At 36.0% G+C, this 17,000-nt stretch overlaps 2 protein-coding genes across 2 annotated transcripts; one reads left to right on the forward strand and one right to left on the reverse strand.

The window, feature by feature from the left end:
* The first annotated feature begins 55 nt into the window (after window positions 1-55).
* Window positions 56-2,068, forward strand: LOC134856302 (myb-like protein X). Its single transcript, XM_063872658.1, has one exon. The coding sequence runs from the start codon at window positions 56-58 to the stop codon at window positions 2,066-2,068; it is 2,013 nt and encodes a 670-aa protein (XP_063728728.1).
* Window positions 2,069-7,836: 5,768 nt separating this feature from the next.
* LOC134856303 (uncharacterized) lies at window positions 7,837-8,885 on the reverse strand. Its single transcript, XM_063872660.1, has 2 exons — window positions 8,751-8,885; window positions 7,837-8,462 (listed from the first exon to the last, which is right to left on the reverse strand). The coding sequence occupies exon 2, from the start codon at window positions 8,460-8,462 to the stop codon at window positions 8,223-8,225; it is 240 nt and encodes a 79-aa protein (XP_063728730.1). The 5' UTR covers window positions 8,751-8,885; the 3' UTR covers window positions 7,837-8,222.
* Window positions 8,886-17,000: the final 8,115 nt, after the last annotated feature.

The raw sequence follows: 17,000 nt of genomic DNA on the forward strand, positions 1-17,000 counted from the left end.
CTACACAACCCAATTTGTGCCAAACCTTCCCAACCCCACAACACAGTCAAAACCAATGGAGCAAAACAATAGCTACCCTGCCTCCAATACCGCTGCCAATTCCCACCAATGGAACAGTAGTCGTTTTGAACATGATAGAAACGTCAGTCAACGTCTAAAGTACAAACAAAACGGAGGAGAAATTGACCTTTTGACCCCTCCAAAGATTGACAAATGTCTACAAGTGAACTTCACAGTGCCTGCACATTCTGCATACCTGTCCCAATCAGGATGCGTTAATATTACTTGCAGTCATTGCAAATGTGTGATCGAATTACCCGAAGAGTTTATTGTAAATTTAGAACACGCCAGAAATGCAACTAAGATTACGAATCCGAAAGGTGGCAGCTTATCACGAGTCACTGAAAACCGACCAAACTTCACAACCGAAAGCAAGTTGAACGAATCAAATATCTCAAGAGTTTCAACTACCCATCAATTAAAAAACGCGACGTCTACAAAGCTCTATGACTCATATTCGGGAGAAAATGTAGTCGAACAATCAAACTCTAAACTGCCAGTGAAATCCGAGAAAACCTTAGACGAAGTGAAAGAAAAAAGTCAAAACGAATCAATTCCATCAAACAATACCTTAAATGACAGTGTCAACACCACAAAGAGCCAAAATTTAGACGTGTCTGAAGCCTCAAATAGCCAGGAAAAACAGCGGACTAAGTTGTATAAGGATTACTTGAAGCAAATTAAGGGTCGCGAATACAAAAGCATCCATGAAATCATGAAAGAAATTGATTCGAAAGTCAAGGAGGAACAACACAATATGTCAGTTTTGTCAACTAGAAGCAACAAATCAACAAAAACTGAGGACGCTCAAAATCAAACTGCACCAAAACCAGACCTGAATAAAAACCAAACCCAGGCTATTGATTCTGAAGTAAAGAAAGCTGACAACTTAAAATCTGGAAATGATCGCGGTGCCGGAAGTTTTAACGAACAAAAGGAAAATTTTGGCGAAAATAAGACCATTTCACATAGCAACTCATTGCAAAAACAATCTTTTGTGTTCACCCAGAGTCATGTATTGAACAATTTTCCAATTCCAAAAACTGTACCGAGCATGGAAAGTTGTGAGAACAAAGAAAACTCGGCACAAAAAAAGTCCAACACAGAAGCCCAGATGCAAAAATTGGAGCCAGAAAAATGGAATGCATCTGATTTCGTCAATGTTAACAAAGTTAAGAATTCGTCAGATATCACCTGTGCGCCAACTGTCAGTTCAGAAATCAATTTAACGCTGAAAAAATTAGATGAAGGCTATATCTATTCTAATGACGTGACGGCACCGCCCATTGAAGTAAATAAAAGTCAATTCCATCAAAGTGAAACCCAAATTCCAAGAATTACGCAAAACGGTTCCTATGTAGAAAATGCAGTGAACTTAGAAATCGATAATCAGAATCAAGAAAATTGGAATAAAAAATATCGGAATCAGGAAAAACGAAATCAGGAAAATGGAACACAAGGAAACCAAAATTTCAATCCAGATAATCAGAATCAAGGCTATAAAATTTATGAAAATTGTAATCAGGAAAATCGGAATCAGGAAAACCGGAATCAGGAAAATCGGAATCAGGAAAATCGGAATCAGGAAAACCGGAATCAGGAAAATCGGAATCAGGAAAATCGGAATCAGAAAAATCGGAATCAGGAAAATCGGAATCAGGAAAATCGGAATCAGGAAAATTGCAAACAGGAAAGTTCGATTGAGGACTCTGAAGCTACACAACCAATAGACTGCTTGAATGATGAAGAAATCACAAGACTGACCATCAACGGTTTCATAACTTCCACGCGCAGATTAGGAAACAACGACAATCAAAATGACGACACACTCGTGAAAACAAACGAATGCAATCCTCAAACTTCACAGAATGGAAATGTGTCAATTTTGGAATTGGAGAAGCTAGCCCCCCAAGAAGTGTACGTCTCCAGTTTCCGACTGAAGATGCAGCAAACTAATCGAAAACCACTTCCAGAAAACTCGCAACACATAAATGAATCTAACGATTGAGGCTCTCAACACCCATCAAGATAGTTAAAATACAAGTGTTACTAAACTCGGATAAAAGTATAAAAAAGTTAACTAATTTTCTGAAAGGTGCTCTGAACAAGAATCTGCTTAGCCGGAATAAGTGTCACAAACATAGTCAGTAACACTTAGTGATAAAGTTAATACTCCTGCCACAATACTTGTTTCCTAATAAAATTATAATTGTAATTTCAACTGCCAAACATTATTGTTTCCATCAAACTTAGTTTTAAAAGCCAAGCTAACAAAATGAAGACAAATTACACACAGAGGCGCAGCGGAGCTTTGCACTATTTGCAATTAAATACAAAGATAAAAAACATAAGAGACGGAAAAAATGAAAAACTAGGTCTACCAAAGGTTAAATGTTCTCATGTCTCGATAGATGTTCATTCTTGGCTAACATCCAAAAATCTGAAAAAAAAACAAAAAAAACTCTAGTACCCGATTGAAATACCTTTGCTCATAGTAAGGGTAACCATGCATTCGATAGTCTCAAGTTTGATCCACCCTTGGGAATTGAGGTCTACGCTTTTTATTGCCAAACGCTCTTTTTTGTGCCTAGAACGTTACGTGAAACCAATAGTGCAGCCGAAAGTGGTCAAAGCTGTGATAGATTTGAAGCTAGAGGTCGATTCAGTGATCGTCCTCACACCCTATGGCGAGGAAAATGTGCTCTAGCTGTTTTGGCTGCAATAGGGGCACTACGTGAAATGCTACACCCAAAAAAGGCTTGAGCGTCAAAAAGACCCTAACTCCCTCGGATATATTGTTGATCAAATTTGAGATTATCGATTGAATGAGGTAATTTGTTTTGAGTTTGTAAGCTTTGCTTTCAATAAAAGTTTGACTGAAACAACCCGAAAAAATTCTAGACGCAAAAAATGGCTTCGAGTCACAGGATAGCTTCACTCAACAAAAAAAAATTCAGTCCCAAATGAGGAGAAAATGGACTAGCTTAGACAGTCCTGATAACATTTTTAGATCCTCGGCGAATCCCAGAAGTCAAAAAATAATTGTATAAATATTGTTCCGAATCATTAGCATTATAGCAACCGAGTAATCAAATAACTTTTTTTCAAACTATTTTTATAACTAATTTATGAAAAATTGTTTATAAAAAACGGTACATATTTAAAAACTGAGCATTTTTCATTTTTTCTAAAATCAGTTTGAACAAAAATTTTAAAATCCCAGCTTTGAAAAAGAACCGCTTGAAAAGTTTATTAGAAAATTTAATTTGAATCGAAAAAAAAATCGGAAAACCAGCCGACAGAAATTAAGATGACGGAAGAACGACAAAATCAAAAGAAAACATTTATTAAAAAAATATGTTTGAAAAACTCTTTACTACCTCGCATGAACAAGAAAAAAGTTTTATTTGATTTCTAAAGAAATTGATCAAGCCAGCCTTCCATTATGTCAGATCAAGCAGTTCGGCAGTTCACAGGAAAAATACTAGTTCCCGATAAGAAGAAATTTGCACTCGCAAGTGAAATAAGAAACTATAGAGAAAAGCAAATTCAATGAGTAATCTTTGAAGAGTAAAAATAATAAACACAAATTTTTTTAAATATAATGATACCCAAGAAAATTTGTATCTTGACTAGTATTGAGATGTTTGTTTAACATAGTTATTTGAATTCATTATCACTAACGAGTATCGTTTGCTGCTATTTGTCATGCATTTCAGTTTACAAAGACCAATTTTACAAAAACAACATTTTTCCTTATCATTTCTCCTCATTATTTGAGAGCATTGAAAAAACTTCATGTCTCGCAAACTCAGAGGATTCGTACAAAAACTTCTAGAGGCTAGATTCGTGAATCCCTGGAAAAATCATGGGAGTGTCTCAGCATATGGTTGAGAGTTTCTCTTTTAAGTGAGACGAAAAACTTACGTAGAAATATTTTTTTTCCAAGTCAAAATTTCCTAGTGTACAATTGTTTCTGAGCTTATGTAGAAATACCTTTGGGATAGCTAACACGCCAAATATTTTAGCCTTTTGAAGCATAAAATTTTTAGGTGAATTAACTGTCGCCAAGCTGAAATTGGGCAAGCAATTTAGTGTTATCTTTATGTTACCAGACACAAAAAAAACTTTAATTTTTTCGCATAGCGTAAGAAAGTAAAGAAACCATTGGAATTTTTCATCGTTTTTGAAAAACATTATTAACATTCAAATTTTAGCGTTGATATTGGTAGACTTGCTCATGTTACTGCTTGATAGCTGCCTAATCCCAAACTGCTGAAAAACTTTCGGATGTTCTATGCCGTTTTTGTTTCGAATAAAAATTAAAAAAAAAACAGAAACCTAACCTAAACACTAAACATAAATCTACAACTTTAATATTTACTTGTAGACGAATCAAACAAAAGAAAAACGAGACAAATCTAATTAATCTGTCAAAAAGTCTCAAAAAAATTTTTACAATAAATTTAAAAAACAGAAGCGAAGCGACACAACACAAACCAAACAAAAAAAGAGAAATCGAAAAACGCAAAAACTATTGAGCACAACTAGAACTACCTAAACTTTCTCATATCTCAAAATAAGTTTGTTCAGACAAACATTCCAAACAAGACAGTTGGATAAAATTTACCAGCGGAACAAAACTTTCCTAGCGAAATTAAACCGACAATTTAAGAGCAGGCACAAGTTGAGCCAAAAAAAATCCGTTTTTAAAAAAAAACTGTTAAGAATTTTCAAACCGCTTTTGAAACTATAAAATACGAACATAAACAACGACAATGAATTTCGCTTATGGCACAAAAAAGACCGTTCAATGGAAACTAAGCCAACCAAACATAAGCAAAAAAGCGAAAGTTTGACGTTTTTAATATTTACCGGACAAAAATCAGTTTCATACATTCTTAAGAGCAAGGCCCGACCGGGCCTCGAACTCTAGACGGTAAGATGTTGACTGCTTTACCTCTAGGTCAAGTGGGATGGAACCTGGAAATTCGTAAGGCTCCAAAATTAAGCAAATTCATTTTTAGACAAGTTGTATACGGTAAAAATTCTAGTTCCCGACTACAGTACTTTTGCTCCCGCATGAGTAAAAAGAAAATTCAAACAGTCGAGAAACGCAACAACTTTAAATCTGCTATCTTTTACTGAGCGGCTGCTAATATGACAATAACTGGATAGGCGAATAACTGAAGATCGAACCAAAAATAATTAATTTTTTTTCAAAATGTTAAAACTCATGATCTACAAATATGTAAAAACAAAAATCAAAGTTTTAGAATAAATTTTGTAGCAAAGTAAGTGCGCTAATAAAAAACAGCAGCACTAATAAACAAAGTCAGAAGCGAAAGATTCGTTGACAATTTTGATATTCGCGAGGTTCATACGACGCCTTGCCTTTTCATGAGAACCCGCAAGATTTCTATGATGTCAGATATAGACTAAATGGGGGCCTTTCGATAGTTTTGATTTCGACACTCTTCTCAGCCAAGCATGTTTAATGAGCTGCAGGACTATGCAAAAACCTTTTTTAGTGAGCTGCTAAATATCTGAATGAGCTGCGGAACGATTCAAAAATCTATTACTCTGGAAAATACGCCTTTTGGTCATCACTGAGATAATTTTGGTGCTGAGAGAACTGGTTTTTTTTTCATCCAGTGATCTGACTGCTTTCTTCGTATCTCCCTTCTTCATGTTTCTGAGAAGCAGTTTTTTCTTTTTTTTTCTGTCGTTTTTGACTTCATTCGCATTTTGATAACCCGCCGTTTGTGATAACTTTCAAGTGAGCCATATAAACGCTGGAGAGAGATTGTATGTCTGTTCGCTCCCAGCTTTTTGCCAATTTTTCCGAAGACTAAACCTTGGCTTTGAATTTAAAAAAAAACAGTTTTGAATTTTGTTTCTACTTGTTACGTTTACTTTTTCTGCAAACAGTATGAAGAAAAACTGAAAATGTGCTACGAGTGTGACTAAAATAGAGGCAAAAACATCTAAATTTCCGTGGAACAACCTTTTAAGTGCCGCCTAAGTAATAGGAACCTTTTTCGGAAAGCAACATTGATTTTAAAAACTTTTATTTTGTATCATAAACTTCTTGAACGGTTAAGTCTTAAGCACTCCACCTCTCGGAAAAACTCAATTGATCAACTATTGATGTTTAGAATTTGCAAAATAAATTGAAAGTCAATAAACCTTGATTAGAAACATTTATTGGAAAAACAGCATTTACACACAGGTAAAGCTGCACTTCGCAAGCACTAGCTAGAAAACGAAAAAAAAATAGCTCTGTGAAGTGCAATGAGAAAAAGTTGAAATAAGCCTCGAATTATTAAAAGTTCGACGTCTCGGCTTCGATCTGTTGAAAGTTAAAACTGATAATTCAGCAATTTGCTCTAATACAAGCAGTCTTGTTTCGACTTTAGAACAATTTAAATGTTCATGAAGCTCAGAGATAGAGATATTAGTCCACTCTTAGCTTCTTTCTAAATTAATTTGAGCTAAGCTTCTACTAACAACTGTTTACTAAACTGTTTATTAACAACAAGGCATGCAGGTTGAGCAATATAAAAAACATTTTCATTTCATAGAAAAAAATTTCATTAAAAAATTTTTTTCGGCAGCAAAACCAAAATGGTTCTTGTAAAAAAACACTGACCCCGCTCACACTCAATCTCAGCCGTGAGTAAGCCTGTTGAACTGTAAAAGCCGGTTGAAAAACCCTATGATGCAAATGTGCAGCTGACTTTGAACAATGAAAAAATTTAAAAAGGAGCTAAAATTTTTTGAATTAAATCATTAAAATTATATAACTGAGGTCCTTGAGAAGTTGATTTTGAGCATTCAGAAATGTGGAGCCAAAGGCTTACTGATCGTAAAAAAAGCAGACATTTTTTGGTAACAAAAATTAGGTAGAAACGCGGACAGAAATAAAACTGACAGCCAATTAGCAGAAAATAATGTATGTAGAGATTGCGAGGTGGTATAGCCAATTCGGAAGCTAAACCGGCAAAATTTAAGCGACAAACACAAAGCAGAAAATTGTGTACAACAGCTAGCAGACAGCAAAAGAGACGGAAACCATAATATCGAAAAAAATTTGTGTAAACATGAGTGACAAAAAAACTGAACTTTGAGAAAATTGAATCTGTGTAATTTTCTATCCCGCTGGTAATTCTTAAAATTGAATCCAATCTCAAAGCTAGAAAAAATCAAGTCTTTTGCAACACTTTTACTTTGTTAGAAAATAGCGAAAGTTAGAAAATAGAAAAGTCTTACATAACCGTATTCACTACTTTCATAACTTAAAAATTCCAAGCTATAAAAAGAGATCAAATTGTTACGTGTCCCGAAGCACAAGAGTTCTTCTGAACACATTTTCGCCTTTAAACGACCTTTTGTGAAGCAACTAATAAAATTTTTTAACCTGCTCAATTCTTCTAAAACTATTTTTACTGTGGAAACCTGCTTCGAAATTTAATAAGTGAGCAAGTGCTGTGAAAAATTTGTTGGCACTGATATTGGTGTGCTGTTACTGATATGGCACTTACAAATCAGGCTTCGCACTGATACTGGGGCCACCCCGTAAGTCCACTTCGTTTTAAACCACTTAGAAACCTATTAACACTTTTTCATTAATTCTGAAGGCGGAATAGCAGTTTGAAATGAATTTGGAAAGCTATCTTCCAATCCTTGGTTCAAGATTTTTTTTGCATATACTCGTATATCCATTTAGTAACCTCGCAAGCAATTAATTTGCTGGCAAACACTACAAAACTCGGGTTTTACAACAGATCAATTCAGCTTTCAACAATAGTAACGAAATTATCAAACCGAATTTATCATGATCCAAAAAATAACTCTGAGCCAACTGTACTGCATTTTTACACCCGTAAAGCACGCCATAAATCAATCAAAGTAGTACTGAAGCTTCTACGCTTTCATAACATGTAAAGTATAAAGAAAAAATCGCCTGAATGAAAACATGAAAATCAAGCAAAAGCGTAACATCAAAAATCACTACAATAAATGAGTTTTCCTCAGTCTTTTCTTGCATGAATTGATCTTTCTGGCGTTTTTAAGATACACTTGTAAAAGTCGTTCAGAAGTTGGAAAACGATAATCACGAGCTATCAGAAGATCAGCAGTAGACGTGATAACTACAAGAGTTATGAGGTGGTTTCGGCAGCAGCGGGGGTCGCGTCGCCAGTGGCTTCTTCCGCAGCGGGCTTCGGAGTCTCTTCCGTTTTGGGTGCTCCTCCGGATGTGGCGTCCTCGAGGTCTGGCATGTCGTCTTCATCGTCGGAGTCCGGCTCCTCGTCATCATCCATACCCATGCCCATCCCGTCCATTCCCATTCCTCCCATTCCACCCATTCCATCCCCCATGCCTGCCATCATGCTCGACATCTAATCACAACACAACAAGTTCGTAAACAACAATTCATCTGAGACAATTCGTAGAAAAAACATGCAAATCCTAATTTCTAACAAAACATGGCAATATTTTAGTCTCCCTCGACACTGCGAGGTCCAACAATCATTTTGAAACTAAGAACTCCTAACTTTGTTGGATTGTACTTAGCGAACTCCATACTTGCGTTTGTTTAAAGAAAGCTCGAAAAAGGTGTAGAAAATAGCGGAAAAAATATTCTGGTATATATCAGTTATGGTAACAGTTATAAATAAAAAGCTTACGTCGTTGTCAAAATTGAAGTCGTCTCCGTATTCGTCATCGCTTTCGTCCTTCCATCGCCCAAAGTCCACTTTGATGGTGCTGTCCTGTAATTTAGAGAGAAAGAAAATTCTACTAGCTCTATTGTTTTAGTGGCAGAAAAAGGTTTTCATCAAAATGAGCATTTATAGAAAGAGAAGACTCGACGTTCGTTTAACGGAACCGATTACCTAATTTCGGTCAAGTCAGCAATTTATAACTACATTGCGACAGAGGCGCAGCAGCGCTTCATAAACAAGCATAAAAACGGCCAATTAGCACTAAAGACAGACAAATAAAAGAAAATTAAAAAATCTCGGTGAATTGGCAGAACACGGTTGACTCAAAACAAAACTGCTCCTATCAAGGCTTTCACATATTTTTCCAATTTTATTGAAAAACCTTCCCTCACACGCTATGCAGGAACAACCTGAGATATTTCGCCTCTAGAAACGAATTAATCAGACTAAACAGCTTGCCTGAACTCAATTTCGCATGGTTTCTGGGGCGATCAAATTGCCGCACACGTGTTAAAAGCACAAAATATATCGCACGGTAATTGCCCTATATTAGCCAAATTGGCTGTTTTCAAAGAGCTCTAACTAAACTTCGGTTTTTGCACTTTTATTGTTGGAGAGCGTAATATTTTTTCTTTCGATTAGTAAATCAATTTAAATTATGAAATCAAAAGCCAAAGAAAAAAACGAGCGTGAACAAATCTGAAACTTAAAAGGACGTGTCAAATAGCTGGAAATTCACGAGTAAATAGTCAGCACATATCATCGTCAGCACAAGCAAAAACATCACTGACCTTCACAAAAACTTCATAAGACGGTAAGTATAAGGCCCATAAACTTCAGTAGATCGTCAAATACAGTCGACAGAAAGTTGGTTAAGTGTCAATGAGCATAAGAAAGCTGACAGAGGAAGACTTTTCTGAAACTTTCGAATATCGAAGAAAAAAAAATTTCACGTAACATCTCTTCAATCTTCAAACATACACCTAGCCTAATTAGAGAAATTGGATCTAAGTTGATTTTTATATTCCGCTAGGAAATTTTTTTCTAATGTAGTGAAATCTAAAGGAAAAAGATTTCCTAGCGGAATATAAAACTCAACATAGATCCAGTTTCACTAATTCAACATTATATTGCAGTGAAATCTCAAGTTCTTCATACTGCATTCCTGGTAGATCAACTACCAATGCCGCTTTTCTTATTTAGAAAATTAAGGAAAATTTTGACAGAAAACAAAAACCTTGCATCATATATTTGTTGATCTCGAAAAAGCTATCGACCGTTCCCAGGAAACTGATCTAATGGGCTCTGAGACAACAAAAAGTTCCCAAAAATCTGGTACGACTGATAATGTGATTGTACACCGAGTCGAAAACCAGAGTTCGCCGGCCACCAGGGATACAGTGATTACTTCGAAATTAAAGTAGGCGTGCATCAAGGATCGGCACTTAGACCGTTGTTATTTATAATGGGATATGCTATATGCAGATGACCTAGTGATATCAGCTGAAACGGAATCCAGTGTACTGATAAGTTTAATAATCAGAATAAGGCTTTATAAAAACGAGGTATATAAGCTAACTTGGATAAGACAAAGCAATTGGTTTCAGGCCAAAACTGCATTCTGGAAAAATCACGAAACTTCCATGCGCTTGTTGTTTGAAGGGAGTCGGTGTCAATTTAATACGCTGAAATTATTAAAATCGAGGGTTGCATAAAAATGTAGTGGTCTGAGGGAAAGACCTCAACATAAATTAAATTGGTTTCTCCAATAACATCCAATAATCCTTCCAATTGTCGCTCAAGTCAGAATGTAGCTCTATGGATCAATCGATCTGAAACTATGGAAACTGTCAAAAAATTCTTCTATCTTGGTGACATGACTTCCGGTGAAAGCAACGCAATACTTGCGTTATCGATCAGAATAGCAGCTTTCTGGACGAAATGGCGGCAACTTTCGCCTCTGCTGCTGAACAAAAAAATTGACATAACAAGGTGTCATATCTACGGAGCTTGTCTCCAGCTAAGTCTGACATACTCCTCCAAAACTTGGCCGCAGAACATATCGATATCCAGCTCTCTTATGAGTGCTGATATGAAGCTCTGCAGAGGATTACAGGAAACTTTTATAAAGACAGAGTTACCAAACGAAGCAGTAATTAAAATGACAAGTCTTCTTGATCCGGACAAGCTACAAGTGCGGTCACTGTTACGATAAGTTTGCCACGTTCACCGAACGGAGAATAACCATGCGCTAAAATCAACAGACCGTATTTCATTCCCAGTTAAAGACCAGCAGGAATACCTAAAAACGCTGGATTGATTCTGTTCAAGGAGACCTGAAAACTATTAGCCTCAAACCAACAGCATAACTTAATCAATGGTTTGGAAAAACGTGTCAATTCCAATAAAAAGCTTGAATTCTATTCAGAATGCCCTCATCTGAATAGTGCAATTTGTTATCTAGTTATATTATTGCGTACGCAATTTCCGAATGTTCAATCCCGCCACAATCGGAAATGGACAATAAACGCAGAAGTATTAGTAGTGTAGCGAAATCTGAAATTAAAACTTAATGTCAAAACAAAAATTCGCAAACATTTTTAGTGTTATTTGCAACTTTGTCATAAGAGAGTGGAATTCTCTCATAAAGAAATAGATATGAAAAAAAACTGAATCAAACTGCCTAAAGTCAGTTTTCAGCGTCATCAAACAGATAACAAAACGACTGATAATGTGTTTGTACATTGAGTCGGAAGCCAGAGTTCGCCGAACCCAGCGATGCAGTGATGACCGCAAAGTTAGAGTAGCCGTGCATCAAGAATCGGCATTAAGCCCTTTGTTATTTATACTGGGGTATGCTATAAGCAGATGACCTTGTGATATCAGCTGAAACGGAAAACCAGTCAACTGATATAATTAATACTTATATCATCATATTGGTTATAAAAACGAGGTATGTATAATTTGGATAAGACATAGCAATCGGTTTCAGGCCAAAACTGCAATCCTGGAAAAATCACGAAACTTCAATGCGCTTGTTCTTTGAAGGGAGTCGGTGCCAATTTAATAACTGCCGGATACTATATCACTATAAGATGCTCTTCTTGTGGGAAATGGGTTCATGGCCCTTGTGTTGGACTTTCTATCGATGATGTGCGTTGGCTAGGGACAAAAGCAAATCTCCAGTGGCTATGTGACAACTGTCTGCAGAGAGGAGATAAGTCAACAATTTGCACCGAAGCTAAGTTGGATGCTTTATTTAATGACTTGAGCGATAAAATAAATACTACGGTTACAAATCTTGTCCCTAAACTTATCAGTGAAGTTATCCCTGGCGTGAATGAAAATGTCAAAGAAGCGGTCACTAAATCTTTACCTTCTTATAGTGATATAGTATCCGGCAGTAAGAAATCGTTACCTAATACTGAACTGCAGTTTGTTATTACTGGTATTCCTGATAACGAAAGCTCTTATTTTAAGCAAATTGAAAACGACTCAACAGAAATTGATGGAATAATGCAACATATGGGATTGCATCCAGAGAATAATATCACTGCGATTCGACGCCTTGGAAAGATTACTAAATCTTCTCCAAATGAATTAGCTTCTGATAGACCAAGATGTCGACCCCTCCTTGTTACAACTTCTAATGACCGATTCTTAAATAACTGCTTTGCTCGTAGTCACTACCTTCAGAATTACATTAACCGAGTGTATATTAAAAAGTTCCTTTCACATTCGGATCGTCAAACTGAGAAAAATCTTCTGGCCAAACGATATCAAATGATTACTTCCGAGGCGAAAAACAAGAAAGATTTTCGAATCAAAAATCTTAAACTTTACTATAAAGGCGCGCCAGTTGACATATCCTCAAATTGACTAGAATCTACGAATTGCTTACTGTTAAATTGTCAATCTATATGTCCACTCGATAAGAGATACGAATTAATTAGTCTCTGTAATACTAATTTGATTTCTTTGGTGTTTCTTACAGAAACTTGGCTTAATCCCGACATTGATGATTCTGAAATTTTTCTTGGCTCTTCTTATATCACTATATGTAGAACAGATCGAGAACGAAGACAGCACGGTGGTCTACTTATTGCACAATCGGCCAACGACCCTCTCAAAGCTATGAATACTACCATTCCGTCATTTGAATTTGCCGTTTCATGTGTTGTATTAAGCGAACTACCCTCCTTCTTTGTTCTCATCTATAACCCTCCCATGTCTTCTATTTATTCTGTTAATATTCAACTCCTCCTAAATTGCATTGAGTCCTACTTGTTGAAGATTGAAGAAATTTTACAGCAATACGGATACGGAAATACCTATAATTTTTACCTTCTCGGGGACTTTAATTTTCCTTCTATTGATTGGAATACTTACTCCTCTTCTTCTACAAATGAACGCTCTTTTCTTGAAATCATTATCGAAAATGGTTTTCTGCAGTTTGTTACTGAAGCGACACATAAGAACAAAAATATCCTAGATCTCGTTATTTCTAATGAAATAAACTTACCTGTATCAGTTGGCAATCAAATTTTCTCCGACCACTACCCCATTTTCTTTAATTTTAATTCTGTCCATCCGACTTGTGAGCTGCAAAGTTCCTATTCCAAATCTTCTTTTAACATCCAAACTTTCAATACTTATCTTCAATCTATGTACAATTTGGTATCTCTTAATTCTTGCACAATAGAGTCCTATGCTGATAAGTGGTATAGTCTTCTCAATAGCTCGTTCAAGTCTGCCATTAAATTAAAACGTTCCAAAAGGAAGGTGTTGCCGATATTTTATTCTTCGCATACTGTTCATTTAATTAATCAGAAAGAAACAACACTTCGCAAATTAAAAAAAGAAAATTCTTATTTGCAGGCAATTAAATTGAAAGATATCACTAGATATCTTTCTGAATCAATTGAATTGGACAAAGAGGTCTTTATTAATCAGTTCAATCTTTCTTCTACGAGCGAATGTTTTAAGCTCCTCAAAACTCTCGGTTATAATTCTGCCCTTCCATCCATCATGTATCACGGCAATATTTCCTTGACAACTGAACTCGAAAAAGCTACTGGATTCAACAAGTTCTTCGCATCAGTTTTCAATGACCAAGAAATGTTCACATTGCCAGACTTGTTCTCCAATGTTTCGATTTGTTTAAACGATCTTAACTTATCATTACCTGATATTGAATCATTTTTGAATTACTGTCCCGACACTAGTAATACTGGTCCGGATAATATTCCCTCTTTCGTGTTATCTCACTGCTCTGATATCATATCACCCCTCGTTTACGATTTATATGCCTGGATATTGAAACACAAAAACTGGCCTAGTCAGTGGAAAACTTCTTTTGTTACCCCTTTATACAAATCTGATGCTCGCAATGACATTACTAACTACAGACCAATTAGTATTTTACCACGAATTTCCCTTATCCTGGAAAGAATTCTTTTCAACTTTACTTATCCAAAAGTTAGACATCTAATCAAACGTCAGCAACATGGTTTCATGAAGTCGCGCAGTACTATCAGCCAATTGATCATCTATCTCGACTCAATTTATTCTTCCTGCGATAAAAATTCTCCTGGACTAGCCATTTACTTTGATGTGAGAAAAGCTTTTGATTCAGTACCGCATCATTTGTTACTTGCTAAACTTGTTATACTCGGCTTTGATTTTGAATTTCTCCAGTTGTTTGAATCTTATCTGACAAACCGGTATCAGTGTGTGCTAATAAATCAATCAATTTCGTCTCCTCTGCCAGTTACCTCGGGCGTTCCTCAGGGGAGTGTTCTCGGCCCACTTCTGTTTATTTTATTTATAAATGATATGACCGATGATGTGTTAAATAGTGAATTTTATCTATTTGCAGACGACCTGAAGATTAATAGCTCATCTGCTCCATCATTAGTTCAAAAAGATATCGATTCTCTTTTTAATTGGTCAACTAACAATCACTTACAGTTTCATTCTGCCAAATGTAAAGTTCTGAACTTTGGTGGTTATGATGATTCTATCCAATTCTTGCTCGGATCAGACATCTTACCATTTGTTGATGAAATTAAAGATCTTGGTATCATAGTCTCAAACAATCTTTCCTGGAAATCCCATCTGAATACTAAGTTGATAAAATGTTCCAGATTGTTTTATTTTCTGAAACGAAATATTCCTTTCTCGGTATCCTGCAGTCGAAAAAAGTTACTTTACAATACTCTCATTCTGTCAATCTTACTTTACGGTGCTCCTGCATGGTGCCCTTCTTTGACACTATTACATCAGCTTGAACTGTTCCAGTACAAAGTTCTAAGATGGATCAAGAAATGTTCATCGTATGTTTCAGGGCTACTAAATCTGAATATGCTTCCAATTAGCTATGTATTGATTAGAGTTGAAATTCTTCTACTTTGGAAGCTCCATAACAATGTTATTGATGTTGACTGCAAAAGTGCAACCAGCTCGCTTCCTACGCGTTCCGCTACGAGTGGCCTATTCGTCATACCGAACACGAGGAAATTGAAAACTGACGATAACTTCTTTGTACGAGCTCCCCGTGCTGCCAATGAACTTCTGCGTCTGAAAATTATATCTTTCGACATGCCCCTGGGAATGTTCAAATCAAAACTGAATAAATTTTTACTGCTTAAAACTTCAACTTTGTTTGATATAAACAGATCATGCACATTCTTTGTCAAATGTTTTTGTAAAAATTGTCGATCGTAAGTTCATTCAATATTTATATTAACCCTGTATCCACCAATGGAAATAAAGTCTTTTACTACTACTACTACTACTAATACGCTGAAATTATTGAAATTAAGGGTTGCATAAAAATGTAGTGGTCTGAGGGAAATACCTCAACATAAGTTGAATAAGTTAGTCCAATAACATCCAACAATCCATCCAATTGTCGCTCAAATCAGAATGTTGCTCTATGGATAAATCGATCTGAAACTATGGAAACTGTCAAAGAGTTCTGCTATCTTGGTGACAAGATTTCGTGTGAAAGCAACGCAGTACTTGCAGCATCGGTCAGAATAGCAGCTTTCTGGAAGAAATGGCCTCGAGCTTCGATTCTGCTGCTGAATCAAATTATTGACTCATTGCTAGGTGGCATATCTACGGGGCTTCTCTTCAGCTAGTTCTGACATACTGCTCCAAAACTTGGGAGAAGACCATAGCGATAACCAGCTCTCAAGTGTGCTGATAAGAAAGCTCTGCGTAGGATTACAGGAGTCATTTATAAAGACAGAGTTACCAACGAAGCAGTAATTAAAATGAGAGGTCTTCTTGATCTGGACAAGCTACAAGTGCGGTCATTGTTACGATAGTTTTGCCATGTTCGCCAAATAGAAAATAACCATGAGCTAAAATCAACAGTCCGTATTTCAGTCTCAGGGAAAAGACCAGCAGGAAGACGTAAAAGAAGTTGGATCGATTCTGTTTAATGGGACTTGAACACTATAAGCCTCAAATCACCAGACTGCCTTAATCGAATGGCCTGGAAAAGGGTCTCATATTCGATATAAAGCTTGAATGCTATTCAGAATTCCCTCATCTGAACGCTAGTATTTGTCAAGCTTTCCAGATATACTAATGCTTACGCACTTTCCGAATGCACAACCCCGCCACAATGGGAAAATGGACAATAAAAGATTTAGTAGTAGTGTAGCGAAATCTGAAATTAGAACTCAATGTCAAAACAAAAAAATGCAAACGTTTTTGTGTTATTTGCAGTTTTGTAATAAGAGTGGAATTCTCTCCAAAAGAATTAGATTTGAACTTGAATAAAAAATCTTAAATCAAACTGCTTAACTTCAGATTTGAGCGTGATCAAATAAATCTTTTTTTTCTGGAACAAAAATGAATTGAAAAAATCAACGCATCTATCCAAAGCGGACTAAAATTATCCGGACAAAACCATTCAAGTTTAAAACTTAGAACAAATTGAGTTCAATTAAGAAAAAAATATGAAGATTAAATTTTAAAAATAATAGGGCGCAAACTATTTTGCGAAATTCGGTCCAAACATTCTAGCCCAAAAAAGGAGTGAATCCTAGATTTTGAAATAAATCCAGAAATACGCTACGACTACCGCTGACAAAAGTATGTCAAAAAGGGCTTCTGTTGACAATTTTAGCGTAGCCAATTAACTCCAATTTTCGAGCTTTAAACACTTTTCGCTGAACAACGATCTGCCATACAATTTTT

Source organism: Symsagittifera roscoffensis, unplaced genomic scaffold, assembly GCF_963678635.1.
Source record: "Symsagittifera roscoffensis unplaced genomic scaffold, txSymRosc1.1 SCAFFOLD_856, whole genome shotgun sequence".
Lineage (NCBI taxonomy): Eukaryota > Metazoa > Xenacoelomorpha > Acoela > Convolutidae > Symsagittifera > Symsagittifera roscoffensis.